Source organism: Pseudophryne corroboree, chromosome 3 (assembly GCF_028390025.1).
Source record: "Pseudophryne corroboree isolate aPseCor3 chromosome 3, aPseCor3.hap2, whole genome shotgun sequence".
In the NCBI taxonomy this organism is placed as follows: domain Eukaryota; kingdom Metazoa; phylum Chordata; class Amphibia; order Anura; family Myobatrachidae; genus Pseudophryne; species Pseudophryne corroboree.
Genome location: NC_086446.1, coordinates 240,390,371 through 240,405,246, shown reverse-complemented (window position 1 = coordinate 240,405,246; position 14,876 = coordinate 240,390,371). Strand labels below are relative to the sequence as shown.

At 48.8% G+C, this 14,876-nt stretch overlaps 1 protein-coding gene across 1 annotated transcript in view; it reads right to left on the bottom strand.

Annotated features, from left to right (window-relative positions):
- The window catches only part of LOC135057649 (opsin-5-like), a 138,300-nt gene that overhangs the window by 53,629 nt on the left and 69,795 nt on the right, over nucleotides 1-14,876 (bottom strand). Inside the window, exon 3 of the mRNA XM_063963463.1 lies at nucleotides 1,719-1,846. Within this exon, the coding sequence (XP_063819533.1) occupies nucleotides 1,719-1,846 (128 nt within the window). The remainder of the gene's footprint in view (nucleotides 1-1,718; nucleotides 1,847-14,876) is intronic.

Genomic DNA, 14,876 nt, shown 5'->3' with positions numbered 1-14,876 from the left:
CTGTCGGAAATGCGCGCAAATTGAATACTGAAGTGTCGGATCCTCTCCATCAGAGAGGGACCGACAATAATTGAATAGACCCGTAAATCATAAATGAGGATTAACCATAACTGTTTGTGTAATATTATTATTATTATTATTATTATTATTATTATTATTATTATTATGAAGTATTAGAACGCATCACGGAAGACTGTACCAGCTCTATGGATGCTCAGATTCTCAGTCTGAACATGGCCGCTGGTGTAAGTGTGTCTTTACTCTTTAGACTCAGCTATGACCACAACACGCTCACGACACACCTGCATCTAGCTAGCCCCATCTAGAAACACCCACCGAAATTGCATCTCTCTTGGGCGGTAACCATTGGGACACATGAGCAGACGCATATGCCAGTTGAAAACATTGGCTGCCTGCGTCCAACAACACCACTGTGCCCACCTCTGATTCAGTCCCTTTGTGTCTTTATCATTAGTTCCGTATACAGTGACAATACACTATTAATCTCTCAGCCTGAGGATGATTGCTTATTATCCCTCCCTCTGATCTCCAGCATTTTTTATGTGCAGCCCATCAACTGAGCCCCTCTAACCAGTGGTGTAACTAACGTGGGTGCAGCTGCTATGGGGCCTGAGATGCTGCAAGGGCCCGCAGCTCCCCCTGAACCCAATCACGGGCTGCCTCCGATGACTGCTGCTCCACTTTCACCCCCGCCCACAGGATGAACGGCCGCTGCCGCCGTTAGCACCCCCTTGCAGCCGTGTGGAGGATGAGGCAGAGGGTGGGGATTTAGGGGTGTGGCCTAATGCCGTGAAGCCCTGCCCTCATCAGAGACCTTCGCTGTAGCAGGTAATGTATCTCCTGCTCACCCCCCCCCTCTCTCTACCCTCGCTCTCTCTCCCTGACACTTTCTATCTTGCTACACTCTCTCTCCCTGACACTGTCTGTCTCTCCTTCACCCCCTTCCTGACCTGACACTCTTTTTCTCTGTCATTGTCTCTCAATCTCTCCCTGACACTGTCTCGCTCTCCCTCTCTCTACCCTCGCTCTCTCTCCCTGACACTTTCTATCTTGCTACACTCTCTCTCCCTGACACTGTCTGTCTCTCCTTCACCCCCTTCCTGACCTGACACTCTTTTTCTCTGTCATTGTCTCTCAATCTCTCCCTGACACTGTCTCGCTCTCCCTCTCTCTTACACTGTCTGTCTCTCTTCCTGACACTGTCTCTCTCTGGAACTCTCTCTCCCTCTCCCTCCCTCTCTTCCTACCTGACACTTTCTCTCTCTCTCCCACTGACACCCTCTCTCCTGCTCCTTTCTCTCTTTCTCTTATTCCCTCTATTTCAATGAAACCCTCTCTCTCTCCCTGACCCCACTCTCTCCCTCTCTCTCTTTCTTTCTTGCTCCTCTCTCTCTCTCTTCTCTCTCCCCCTGACACACTCTGTTGTTTCTCTCTCACACCCCTCACTCTCTCTCTCCTGCTCCCCTAAGGGGAATTGTAGTGACAAAGGCCTGGGGGGGGGGGGGGTAAGGGAAGGGGGCCCCTTTAAGATTTTGCTATAGGGCCTTCATGGTTCTAGTTATGCCCCTGCCTCTAACTAATGACCTGGATGATATCCTATAGAGCCTAATAATAAAGGTATGTCACCATTTGTCTTTCAAAGAGAACTGACACAGAATTGCAGAGACTTGGTATAGTGCCAATAAGGTGTAACTCACCATAAGATGGGTAACACACTTTCATACAACAGACAGAGCTCAATACTGTGAGATTAGTTAAGCTGCAAAGACCAAACAGAACTCCACAAAAAGCGTAGTATTTACACGTCACTCTATCAAACAGCCACCTAAGGAGAGGGAGAAGATTATATTATACTCTGGAACATTAAGGTTGGGAAAGAAATATACAAATTAGTGTGTGTGTCTGGTAATGTAGGTGAATATGCTTAATTTTGTGGGACCCTTAGCAACATTTTGAAAGTGCTCCCACCTAATGCTTCTAGAGAGACAGAGACACCTCTCTCCAGCAGTTGGTTATGTTTTGCTCCATAATAGTGCCTTAGTTAATGCTATGCCGCAAAGCAGTGTCCTGGGTTCACTTTCTGCCACATTTCAGTTCATACTGTGCAACATCACATACCTCCGAGTTCATGCAGTGCAACATGACAGTGCCCCAGTTTATACAGTGCGACATTACAGTACTCCCAGTTCATATCATGCAACATTACAGTGCCCCCCAGTTCATACAGTGCAACATTACAATGCTCCCAATTCATACAGTGCAACATTACAGTGCCCCCAGTTCATACAGTGCAACATTACAGTGCTCCCAATACGTTGTAACATTACAGTGCTCCCAGTTCATACCGTACGACATTATAATGCTCCCAATTCATACAGTGCAACATTACAGTGCCCCCAGTTCATACAGTGTAACATTACAGTGCTCCCAATACGTTGTAACATTACAGTGCTCCCAGTTCATACCGTACGACATTACAATGCTCTCAATTCATACAGTGCAACATTACAGTGCTCCCAGTTCATACCGCGCGACATTACAGTGCTCCCAGTTCATACAGTACATTACAATGCTCCCAATTCATACAGCGCAACATTACAGTGCCCCCAGTTCATACAGTGCAACATTACAGTGCTCCCAATACGTTGTAACATTACAGTGCTCCCAGTTCATACCGTACGACATTACAGTGCTCCCAGTTCATACCGTGTGACATTACAGTGCCCCCAGTTCATACAATGTGACATTACAATGCTCCCAGTTCATACCGTGCGACATTGATGTGCCCCAGTTCATAGTATGCGATATTACAGTGCCCTCATGCCCCCAGTTCATACAGTGCAACATTACAGTGCCCCCAGTTCATACGGTACAACATTACAGTGCCCCCAGTTCATACAGTACAACATTACAGTGCCCCCAGTTCATACAGTACAACATTACAGTGCCACTAGTTCATACTGTGTGACATTACAGTGCCCCCAGTTCATAACGTGCTACATTACAGTGCCCCAGTTCATACTGTGCAATATTACAGTGCTTCCAGTTCATACAGTGCAACATTACAGTGCCCCCAGTTCATACAGTACAACATTACAGTGCCACTAGTTCATACTGTGTGACATTACAGTGCCCCCAGTTCATAACGTGCTACATTACAGTGCCCCCAGTTCATACAGTACAACATTACAGTGCCACTAGTTCATACTGTGTGACATTACAGTGCCCCCAGTTCATAACGTGCTACATTACAGTGCCCCCAGTTCATACAGTACAACATTACAGTGCCACTAGTTCATACTGTGTGACATTACAGTGCCCCCAGTTCATAACGTGCTACATTACAGTGCCCCAGTTCATACTGTGCAACATTACAGTGCTCCCAGTTCATACTGTGTGACATTACGGTGCTCCCAGATATACTGTGCAACATTACAGTGCTCCCAGTTCATACAGTGCGACATTACAGTGCCCCCAGTTCAGACAGTATGACATTACAGTGCTCCCAGATCATACTGTGCTACATTACAGTGCCCGCAGTTCAGACAGTATGACATTACAGTGCTCCCAGATCATACTGTGCAACATTACAAAAACTCAGGGGTTGATTCAGACCTGATTGTAGATGTGCTAAATTTAGCACAGCTACGATCGTCCACACAGACATGTGGGGGGACGCCCAGCACAGGGCTAGTCCGCCCCGCATGTCTGGCCCGGCCCCACCGCACAAGTACAAAAGCATCGCACAGCGGCGATGCTTTTGTACTTGAAGAGTAACTCCCACCGCTGCTACTGCGTGCTGCCCGAGAGTTATTCGTTGTTGTGATGGTCGCAGCGGCTGCGGCCCGCCCCCTGCACGGCCTGACCACGCCTGCATTGGCCGGACCGCGTCCACAAAATGGCGGCCATTGGCCGTGCCGCCCCTCCTGCCCAGCGACCGACGCTACCTGTCAATCAGGCAGAGGCCTTCGCTGGACAATAACAGCCGTCGGCTGTCTGGCATGCGCCGGCGCACTGCGGCGCCAGCTCATACGCACTTCTGAACTGATCGCTGCACTGCGATGAACGGCAGCGTGTGATCAGGTCAGAATGACCCCCTCAGTTCATATTTTGGGGGAGATGTGTCAAACCTTCGAGAGAGATAAAGCACAGTCTATAAAATAATCATTAGAAGCCAGGTGACCAACCAGTTAGAAATTCCACTTTATCTGGAGATCTTCTTAACCTTGCAGCTCAAGCCACACCCTAGGTTAATTCACAAAGGCTGTAATCAATGAGAAGGCTGCTCACAGCTGTGTCTGTTAGGGTGAAACATGAGTTCAGGAGATGGATCATATCAGTGTGGAGCTTTACTGAGAAGGAGAGACAGAGACCACAACCTATAGTCATACTTGCCTACCTGACCCTCTCCATGAGGGAGAAAATGCTCTGTTCCTGGTCTTTCCTGGTAATGTATGATTGCCATCACCTGTGGTGAGCTAGGTAATTGATAAGAAAGGTGTTTCACCACAGGTGATGGCAATCATACATTACCAGGAAAGTCCAGGAACAAAGCATTTTCTCCCTCATGGAGAGGGTTAGGTAGGCAAGTATGCCTATAGTATATAAGTGCCAATGACGTCATGCAGCCGCTGCGGCCCGCCCCCCACACGGTCCAGCCACGCCTGCGTTGGCCGGACCGTGCCCCGAAAAATGGCGGCCAAATGCCGCCGTGCCACCCCCTCCCGCCCAGCGACCGCCTCTGCCTATCAATCAGGCAGAGGTGATCGTTAGGCAAAGACGGCCTTCGGCCGTCTGGCATGCGCTGCCGCACGCCGGCGCATGCGCAGTTCCGACCCGATCGCTGCGCTGCGAACAGCAGCGTGCGATCGGGTTGGAATGACCCCTATATGTCCTGGGTGCAGGGGAGACAGGCCCTAAAGACAGACCCCATAACCCTCTAGACCCCATAGTAATGGCGCCACCTGCATCCACTATAGCTAAGCCCATGTGCATATGCATTGTATGGTGAGAAGGTGCAAGTTTTTCCATTTCAAGTACAGGGACGTGAGCATCTAACTAATAGCGGTTCTATTTAAAACTCAGGAGGGCCCAGAGAACAGTTGCATTTAAGGAGGGATGTTTGATAAGGGGGACAGAGCTGATGCATTTGAAGAAGATATTATAGGCCTAATTCTGAGTTGATTGCAGCAGCAAATTTGTTAGCAGTTGGGCAAAACCATGTGCACTGCAGGTGGGGCAGATGTAACAAGTGCAGAGAGAGTTAGATTTGGGTGGGGTGTATTCAAACTGAAATCTAAATTGCAGTGTAAAAATAAAGCAGCCGGGGGGGCGTGGCCTGGCAGGCAAGCAGGGAGGACGTGTCTGAGGGGAGCTCCCAACCTATGCCTCAAAAAGTGCCTTCTCTGACCCCTTTTTCAGCCCGCATATTGCTCTCCCTGCTCCCTGCATTCCATCCCTATCACCCCTGATCTCGGTGTGTGAGGTCCCGGAGCCGGAGGGGGCCTCCTGCCTCCTTGCGGATTGGGGCCTGCGCACCCTCCAGAAGCCAGGAGCTAAATTAATGCTGAAGCCCGAACTTGGCGGACCCCGCCGTGGAGACTGTGCAGTGGCTCCCTCTGACCCAGCTTCCCTCTATACCCAGCTCCTCTCCCCTCTACTCTGCCCTGTATGGGTCCTCCGCGTGCGCCTGAAGGGGCTGACAAGTGTGCTCCGTACCTTGAGTCCGTCCTGAGGCCTGTTTCCGCCCACTGAGCTGGGGACTGCAGTGACTGCGGCGGCCGCCGCATACAGCCGGATACATATCAGACCCGACACCTCCGCGGCTGGCCTGGAGGTGCTCCCTCCTGCTCCACAAGACCGGCGTCACCTGTCTCCCAATCCCTGGCACCCGGGGAGCCGTTACCTGTTTGGTGCTGGGCCCTGGATGCTCCAGCCTCTCCTGATGCCGGTGGCCATTTTGGATTCGTGGCCTGCGGAGTTCCTGCTTCTCCCTGTAGTTGGAGGTAAGGGTGGGGTGCCCTGGCTACTGGCTGGTCTGTGGCTGGGGCCCTCCGCCTTCTAGGCACTACCTCCTGTCACCCGGGGGCGCTTGATGGAGAACCGTGGGGAGGAGGTCTGCACACGCCATTACTCATCTCCCTATCTTCATTCTGCCTGGTTCTCTCTTATAATTTTACCACAGTTGGGGGCCTGACCACGCTGTGCCACGGTGATAGATATCAGAGGGGACCCCCCTTAGACTGTACTTCACATACTGGGATTATTTCTATTATACACCTCCAGTGCCTCGGATGTCTCACATCACCTATGATAACTAACGCTGGAGCTCCATCGTCTGGTGGCTTTTATTGTTTGATTTACTTTGCCTGAGAGAGCTCGCTTTCCTTAACATGTGATCCATTGGACCATGCTCTGAGTCTTGGGACTTTCTTTTACCGATATCTATGTCATAATAATTACAGTATTGTCTCCCTACTACCGAGATTTTCCTAGCTACGTACTACAGTGACCTTCTCAAGTTGTTCTGTCTCTAAGTTCCATCATGCCTAGAAGTAACAAAAAACAACGTGGAGCGGATCTGACCCAAAGCATTAAAAAAATTGCCTACTCCCATGCTAATTCTCTGGGTCCAGATACCCCCTCGCTACCTGATATTTCAGACTCGGAGGACTCAGACCACTGCCCATTGACCCGGAAAGATTTACAACTGCTCTTCCGTGAAATAAAGGAGACAAGGAAATCCATCCAGGCGGAGGTACATACGCCAATTGCCTCTTTTAAAACCGACGTTACTGACCTTGGGGACAGAACAGATCACCTGGAGTCCAAAGTGGACGAAGTGATCACTTCCCAACAGGGCATGGGCGATGACATTCATGGTCTAAAAAAGGAGATCCAGCTTATCCTGGAACACCAAGAAGACCAAGACAACAGGGCACTACGTAATAATCTCTGCATCAGAGGCGTCCCTGAGGACGTTGACATGACGTCCCTGCATGATTACCTTAAAAAACTGTTTGTGCACCTTTTGCCATCGACTCCAGAGGACCATCTCTTGTTGGATAGGGCTCACAGGGCTCTTCGTCCTCGTTCACAGGACTCTGCTCAACCTAGAGATGTTATTCTGAGATGCCATTATTATACGACTAAAGAGGCCATTCTTAGAGAAGCTAGGAAGATCTCCAAACTACAATTCCTGGGCCACTCACTCCAAATATTCCAAGACATTCCACCTGCTACTTTGATCAAGAGAAAGGATTTTAGGCCTATAACCTCGGTGCTTCGGGACAATGGCATTCGCTACAGATGGGGTTTCCCCTTTCGCATTTTGGTGTGGCATCATAACCGCCTCCATTCGGCTAGAGACCTGGCTGAAGCGCACAGACTTTTGCACACCTTGGGCCTCTCTCCTCCACCGGTCTCATCTGAATCTCCGCAGCGGGCACACGTGGCCTCGCCTATGGGGTCGACTGCCACCCCCTGACGCACCTGAACCGGGACTGGACGAGAGTACCCTCTGCATGGAAATCTGCTTCTGCTGGCCCTCCCACCTGATGCTTCATATGTCTTTATGCCATTTCATTCTGTATTTTACCATTTTTGATCACGCATATGTTGTGGAGAGGTTATTTTTCTCTTTTTCTGCCTCAGCTTTTAGCCCTGATTTCCCCCGCACCTTATATGTATATGTAGAACCTACGTTCTTTCCACTGTATTAGTGCATATTTGACATGTTTCTTGCTTTGTCCCCCCTTACGGGTGATGTACCCCTCTGTACTGGAACCAACGCCCCTTGTCTTGTTGTCTGTTAGTACCATCACCTGTTCCAGACAAGATTTGTTATAGACCTGGGGAGTTCCGTTTATGTTACTGGCTGCCCTATATGGTAGTAGGATCTGGGACGCTCTGTCCCATCTTTTCTCCCTTTACCACTAGTCCCTAGACTCAGGACACATGTTGTTCAGTGTTCGCTGTCCCTGATGCGCCTGGCCTGGCTAGGCCACGTCCCCTCAACAGGGTCTTATACCCGAGTCTGGTTGTTGTCACTTAGTAACTCTTCTCTGTCGTTTCCTGACCGGCATGTTGGACCAGATGTCGTTTCTTCTGGTCCCCAACTTTCCCTTCTTCCCTACTTTCCCCGAACCCTGTTTCTCTTGTTCCTTTTTCTTTCTTCTCTCGCTCAGCTGTTTATTGATGTATGCCGATTGCCATGTCTGTTTATAATGTTTTTTGTTTGGTTTGTTGTAGAGCTGCGGAGTCCGGAGGGAGGAAATAAGGCGTTCCGAAGAGTTGACTGTCATGGCTCTTAGGATATATTCACATAATGTTAAAGGTTTGCACAGTCCTACCAAACGCACCAAGCTCTTTCTTTCCCTTTAACAGGCCAGGGGTGACTTGGTTTTCTTGCAGGAAACCCACTTTAAAAAGTCCCTTCACCCTGACTTAAAATCTAAATCCTACCCACTTACATTTCATGCGTGTGATGCGACACACAAAAAAAGGGGGTCTCCATCTTGTTCGCTGCTCATCTCACGTTCGAGTTGTTGGACAGTCATGCAGATAAATCTGGTAGATGGCTAATTCTTGTTGGGAAATTAAATCGCACCTTGTGTACCCTTGTTAATGTATATGCTCCGAAAAAAATCAGGCTGCCTTTTTTAGAAGTTTGAACTCACATCTGACTAGGCTCCGTCAAGGAGAAGTTATAGTGGCCTGCAATTTTAATGAGGTTCTTGACGCCTCGTTAGATAGATCCTCCCCTTCCTCTTCTCTTCCTTCTACCTCCAAACGTCCATCCTTGGCATCTCTCGCCCTGCTAGATCTTTTGAAACTCCAATTACTATTTGATTCCTTTAGATTAACTGACCCACTTACTAGGTACTACACTTTTTATTCCCCTGTCCATAAGTCCTACTCTAGGATCGATATGATCCTACTCAGCCGGGACCTTTCCTCTAAACTGAAGTCTACACGTATAATCCCTATGATATGGTTTGACCATTGCCCGATCACTGTTGATCTCCATTCTATTGCCCCCCGTCCCCCTCCTGCCTCTTGGCGATTGAATGACTCCCTATTGCATAGCCCGGAAATTACTAATCAGATTAAAAATTGCATCACTGATTATTTTTTATTTAACGATCTTCCAGAGACTTCGCCTATCACTCTATGGGAAGCACATAAGGCTGTTCTCCGGTCATTTGATAAGCCAGGCAGCTAGGTTCAAAAAGACACAGGAATCTAATTTTCTCTCTCTGTCAACTAAACTCCAGGTGCTTGAAAGACAACATAAACTCTCCCCTACCCCTGCTAACCTAGAGATTTTGCTGAGGGCGCGGTCTGAGATGTCGCTTTCTTTATCAGAGCACACAGCTAAGACTCTCCAGAGGCTTAATCAGTCCTTTTATGAGAAAGGAGACAAAGCGGATAGAATGCTGGCATCCCTCCTCAGAGCACAGCGCTCTCGGAATAATATCCTGGTGGTACATACTGAATCAGGTGAGGTCACATATGCCCCGGATGCCATAAACAGGGTGTTTCAGGACTATTATTCTAAGTTTTATAATTTAAATCCTGCTAATCCAGGTCCTGGCCCCCCAGATGTTTTAATCTCAGAATTCTTACATCGGGCTAACCTCTCTTGACTGTCTGACTGTGCCTCTTCGGAGTTGAATAAGGATATAATGATATAAGGATATAACAGACAAGGAAATTGCTGCCGTTCTGAAGACCTTTAAATCCTCTAAAGCTCCAAGGCCCAATGGCTTTTCAGCCTTGTAAGAAATTTGCTTCCATTTTAATCCCCCATCTCAGAGTATTGTTTAATGCTGTACTACATGGCACCCCATTCCCAAGCAATATGCTGGAGGCCAGAGTAATAGTTATCCACAAAGAGGGCAGAGACCCTCGGGACTGCGCTAGCTATCGGCCGATATCCCTATTGAATTTGGACATTAAGCTCTGTGCCAAAATTTTAGCTACTCGTCTCAGTGGTGTGCTCCCTGATCTGATACATTATGAATGATCATGCAAGTTTTATTCCTGGACGTCAGGCCAGGGACAACACTAAGAGAGCAATCGATCTTATACAACAATTGAACTGCAGACACACTCCATCTATTAACCTTTCACTTGACGCTGAAAATGCATTTGACCGCATTTCATGGCCTTTCTTATTTCAGACTCTGCAGGCGTTTGGGATATCGGCTGAATTTTTGACGGGGGTCTCTGCTCTCTACTCCTCCTCTATAGCTAAGGTTCTTACTAACGGAGTGCTATCCGCTCCCTTCCCTTTATCCAATGGTACGAGGCAGGGCTGTCCTCTCTCCCCCCTGGTGTTCGCCATGGTCATAGAACCCCTGGCAGCTATGATAAGAAACTCTGACAGAATTCGGGGAGTGAAGGTGGGTTCGCAGGAGTTTAAGATCTCGCTCTTTGCGGATGATGTACTGCTGTCCCTCACTCAGCCACAGTCTTCTCTCCCTGCCTTGTATCAAATTATAGAGGACTATGGTTCCCTGTCGGGATATAAAATCAATTTTATTAAATCTGAAGCTATGTTATTACATGTATCAGGAGATCTCAGACGCACTTTACAGTCCTCCTATGACCTTCGCTGGCAGATTAATAAGATTAAGTACTTAGGTGTCTATATTACATCCCACTATAGCTCCTTGTATTCAGAAAACTTCCCACGCCTGTTCACTAAGATTAAGTCTGACCTGGCAAGATGGAGGGCTCATATCATATCCTGGCTGGGTAGGATAATTGCTCTCAAAATGACAGTTATGCCACAACTTCTCTACCTCTTTCAAACTTTACCTGTCAGGGTTCCGGAGAAGGTGCTTAGAGACGCCCAGGCCTCATTTGTGAAGTTTGTTTGGAATGATAAACCTCCAAGGATAGCTTTTACGGTACTTCGGCTCCCTCGTTCTGAGGGTGGTCGGGGATTCCCCGACGTTAAAATTTATTACCTGGCTAGCCACCTGAGCCAAATAGTAACTTCCTTTGTACCCCGAGGCTCTATTGCCTGGGTTAATTTGGCGGCCCTTTCCTTGGGGATCTGTTCATTGGCTTCGCTATGGGGTCTGGGCAAACCATACCAGCTCACTCTGGTGAACTCTTCTCCTTCTCTTAAATTCCATCTTTTTGTCTGGCATAAATCTCTCACGAAATATAAACTGTCCTCCTCCTGCTCCCCCCTCACCCCCCTCTGGGATAACCCTGCTTTTCCCACTGGGGTTTCAACCTTTCGATTCACACCCTGGTATAGCGCTGGGGTCCATGTGGTGCATGATTTATGTCTTCAAGATCACTGGATGTCAATAGATGATCTCAACTGTAAGTTCTCCTCTATATCCCCTCCATTCTTTGAATACTTTCAGATCCAACACTTCCTTCTCTCCTTACCTCAAACTGATGTTCTGCGGGACCTTACCCCCTTTGAATCTCTATGTACCAAAAAACCTATATGTAGAGGGCTAATCTCACTAATATACTCCATGTTGGTTGGGGCTTCCTCGGGCCCGCAGACTCGCCATGAACGGGAGTGGGAGAGGGGCCTAGGCCCCCCGCCGTACAATTCCTGTTGGGAGGAGGTACGGGAGGGCATAGCTAAAAGTTCTATCTCAACCCGACTCAAGGAGACATCCTATAAACTATATTATTGGTGGTATTACACCCCGGATAAATTGTCTAGGATGTTCCCTTCTGCTACCCCGGTTTGTTGGCGAGGATGTGGGCATCGGGGAACTCTCTTCCATATTTGGTGGACCTGTCCATGTATAGCTCACTTCTGGAATAGGGTACTCGATATATTGAAGTCCCTCTCTGGACTTCCCCTCGTGTTGGACCCGTGGGTATTTTTGTTAGCACGTCCATATCCAGATCTTGACCCACTTTTGAATAAATTGTTTTCCAATATAATAGTGGCCGCTAAATCCTTGATTGCCAGAAATTGGAAGTCCTCCGCCGCCCCTACTGTCTCTGCGCTGAATAATTAAATTTGGTTTCTTGCTAATATGGAGAAGATCACTTATTATCTGCATGACTGTCCCCACAAATTTGAACTTGTTTGGAGCCCCTGGTTGCTTAAGATGTCTCCATCTCATTGATGTTCAAACTGTCCTTCTGTTCAGGCCTTCTGGAGTTACCCGCCATACTGTACCTGGACCCTCCCTCCGGACGCCCTCCTGCCTTCCCTGGCCGTCTCTTGTTTTCGAGCAGTAATCTGTCCATCTGTCTGTATTCATATTGCTATGTTTATACACTACATATAGTTACGTTTGGTATACCTTTCTCCCCATGGCTTAGATCGGCCCTGTTCGTTTCTATTGTTTCTACCCTTTTCTTCTTATCTTCTCCTCTCCCCGTTCCCCCCTTTTCCTTTTCCTCTGCCCCTCTCTGTCTTCTTCTCCCCCGTCTGTTGTCCCCTCTAGAGGGACACACTTGTTTTGTTAACTGTAGAAAAAATTTGAAAAACATCTAGGAGAACTATCTGTACTTTCTCTAACGTCCTAAGTGGATGCTGGGGACTCCGTAAGGACCATGGGGGAATAGCGGCTCCGCAGGAGACTGGGCACAACTAAAGAAAGCTTTAGGACTACCTGGTGTGCACTGGCTCCTCCCACTATGACCCTCCTCCAGACCTCAGTTAGAATCTTGTGCCCGGCTGAGCTGGATGCACACTAGGGGCTCTCCTGAGCTCCTAGAAAGAAAGTATATTTAGGTTTTTTATTTTCAGTGAGATCTGCTGGCAACAGACTCACTGCAGCGAGGGACTAAGGGGAGAAGAAGCGAACCTACCTAACAGGTGGTAGTTTGGGCTTCTTAGGCTACTGGACACCATTAGCTCCAGAGGGATCGACCGCAGGACCCGACCTTGGTGTTCGTTCGTTCCCGGGGCCGCGCCGCCGTCCCCCTTACAGAGCCAGAAGAGTGAAGAGGTCCGGAAAATCGGTGGCAGAAGACTTCGGTCTTCACCAAGGTAGCGCACAGCACTGCAGCTGTGCGCCATTGCTCCTCATGTACACCTCACACTCCGGTCACTGATGGGTGCAGGGCGCTGGGGGGGGGGGGGGCGCCCTGAGGGCAATATAAGACACCTTGGCTGGCAAATCTACATCATATATAGTCCTAGAGGCTATATAGATGTAAAAATACCCCTGCCAGTATTCCAGAAAAAGCGGGAGAAGTCCGCCGAAAAAGGGGCGGGGCTATCTCCCTCAGCACACTGGCGCCATTTTATCTTCACAGTGCAGCTGGAAGACAGCTCCCCAGGCTCTACCCTGTAGTTTTCAGGCTCAAAGGGTTAAAAAGAGAGGGGGGGCACTAAATTTAGGCGCAATATATGTATACAAGCAGCTATTGGGGGAAAAATCACTCAGTTATAGTGTTAATCCCTGCATTATATAGCGCTCTGGTGTGTGCTGGCATACTCTCTCTATGTCTCCCCAAAGGACTTTGTGGGGTCCTGTCCTCAGTCAGAGCATTCCCTGTGTGTGTGCGGTGTGTCGGTACGGCTGTGTCGACATGTTGGATGAGGAAGGTTACGTGGAGGCGGAGCAGAGGCCGATAAATGGGATGTCGTCCCCTGTGGGGCCGACACCAGAGTGGATGGATAGGTGGAAGGTATTAACCGACAATGTCAACTCCTTACATAAAAGGCTGGATGACGTAACAGCTGTGGGACAGCCGGCTTCTCAGCCCGCGCCTGCCCAGACGTCTCAAAGGCCATCAGGGGCTCAAAAAATGCCCGTTACCTCAGATGGCAGACACAGATGTCGACACGGAGTCTGACTCCAGTGTCGACGAGGTTGAGATATATATATACACAATCCACTAGGAACATCCGTTGCATGATCTCGGCAGTGATAAATGTGTTACGCATTTCTGACATGAACCCAAGTACCACATAAAAGGGGTTTTATTTTTGGGGAGAAAAAGCAGCCAGTGTTTTGTTCCCCCATCAGATGAGTGAATGAAGTGTGTAAAGAAGCGTGGGTTCCCCCGATAAGAAACTGGTGATTTCTAATAAGTTACTGATGGCGTACCCTTTCCCGCCAGAGGATAGGTCACGTGGGGAGATATCCCCTAGGGTGGATAAGGCGCTCACACGTTTGTCAAAAAAGGTGGCACTGCCGTCTTAGGATACGGCCACCTTGAAGGAGCCTGCTGATAAAAAGCAGGAGGCTATCCTGAAGTCTGTATATTCACACTCAGGTACTATACTGAGACCTAAAATTGCCTCAGCATAAATAGTGCTGCTGCAGCGTGGTCTGATACCCTGTCAGATAATATTAATACCATAGACAGGGATAATGTTTTGCTAACATAGAGCATATTAAAGACGTCGTCTTATATGAAGGATGCACAGAGGGATATTTGCCGGCTGGCATCCAGAATTAATGCAATGTACATTCTGCCAGGAGGATATTAGAGACCCGGCAGTGGACAGGAGATGCTGCCTTGAAAGGCACATGGAGATTCTGCCTTATAAGGGTGAGGAATTGTTTGGGGATGGTCTCTGGGACCTCGTATCCACAGCAACAGCTGGGAAGAAAAAAATTTACCTCAGGTTTCCTCACAGCCTAAGAAAGCACCGTATTTTCAGGTACAGTCCTTTCGGCTTCAGAAAAGCAAGCGGGTCAAAGGCGCTTCCTTTCTGCACAGAGACAAGGGAAGAAGGAAAACGCTGCACCAGACAGCCAGTTCCCAGGATCAAAAATCTTCCCTCGCTTCCTCTGAGTCCACCGCATGACGCTGGGGCTCCACAGGTGGAGACAGGTGCGGTGGGGGCGCGTCTCGGGAACTTCAGGGACCAGTGGGCTTGCCCACAGGTGGATCCCTAGGCT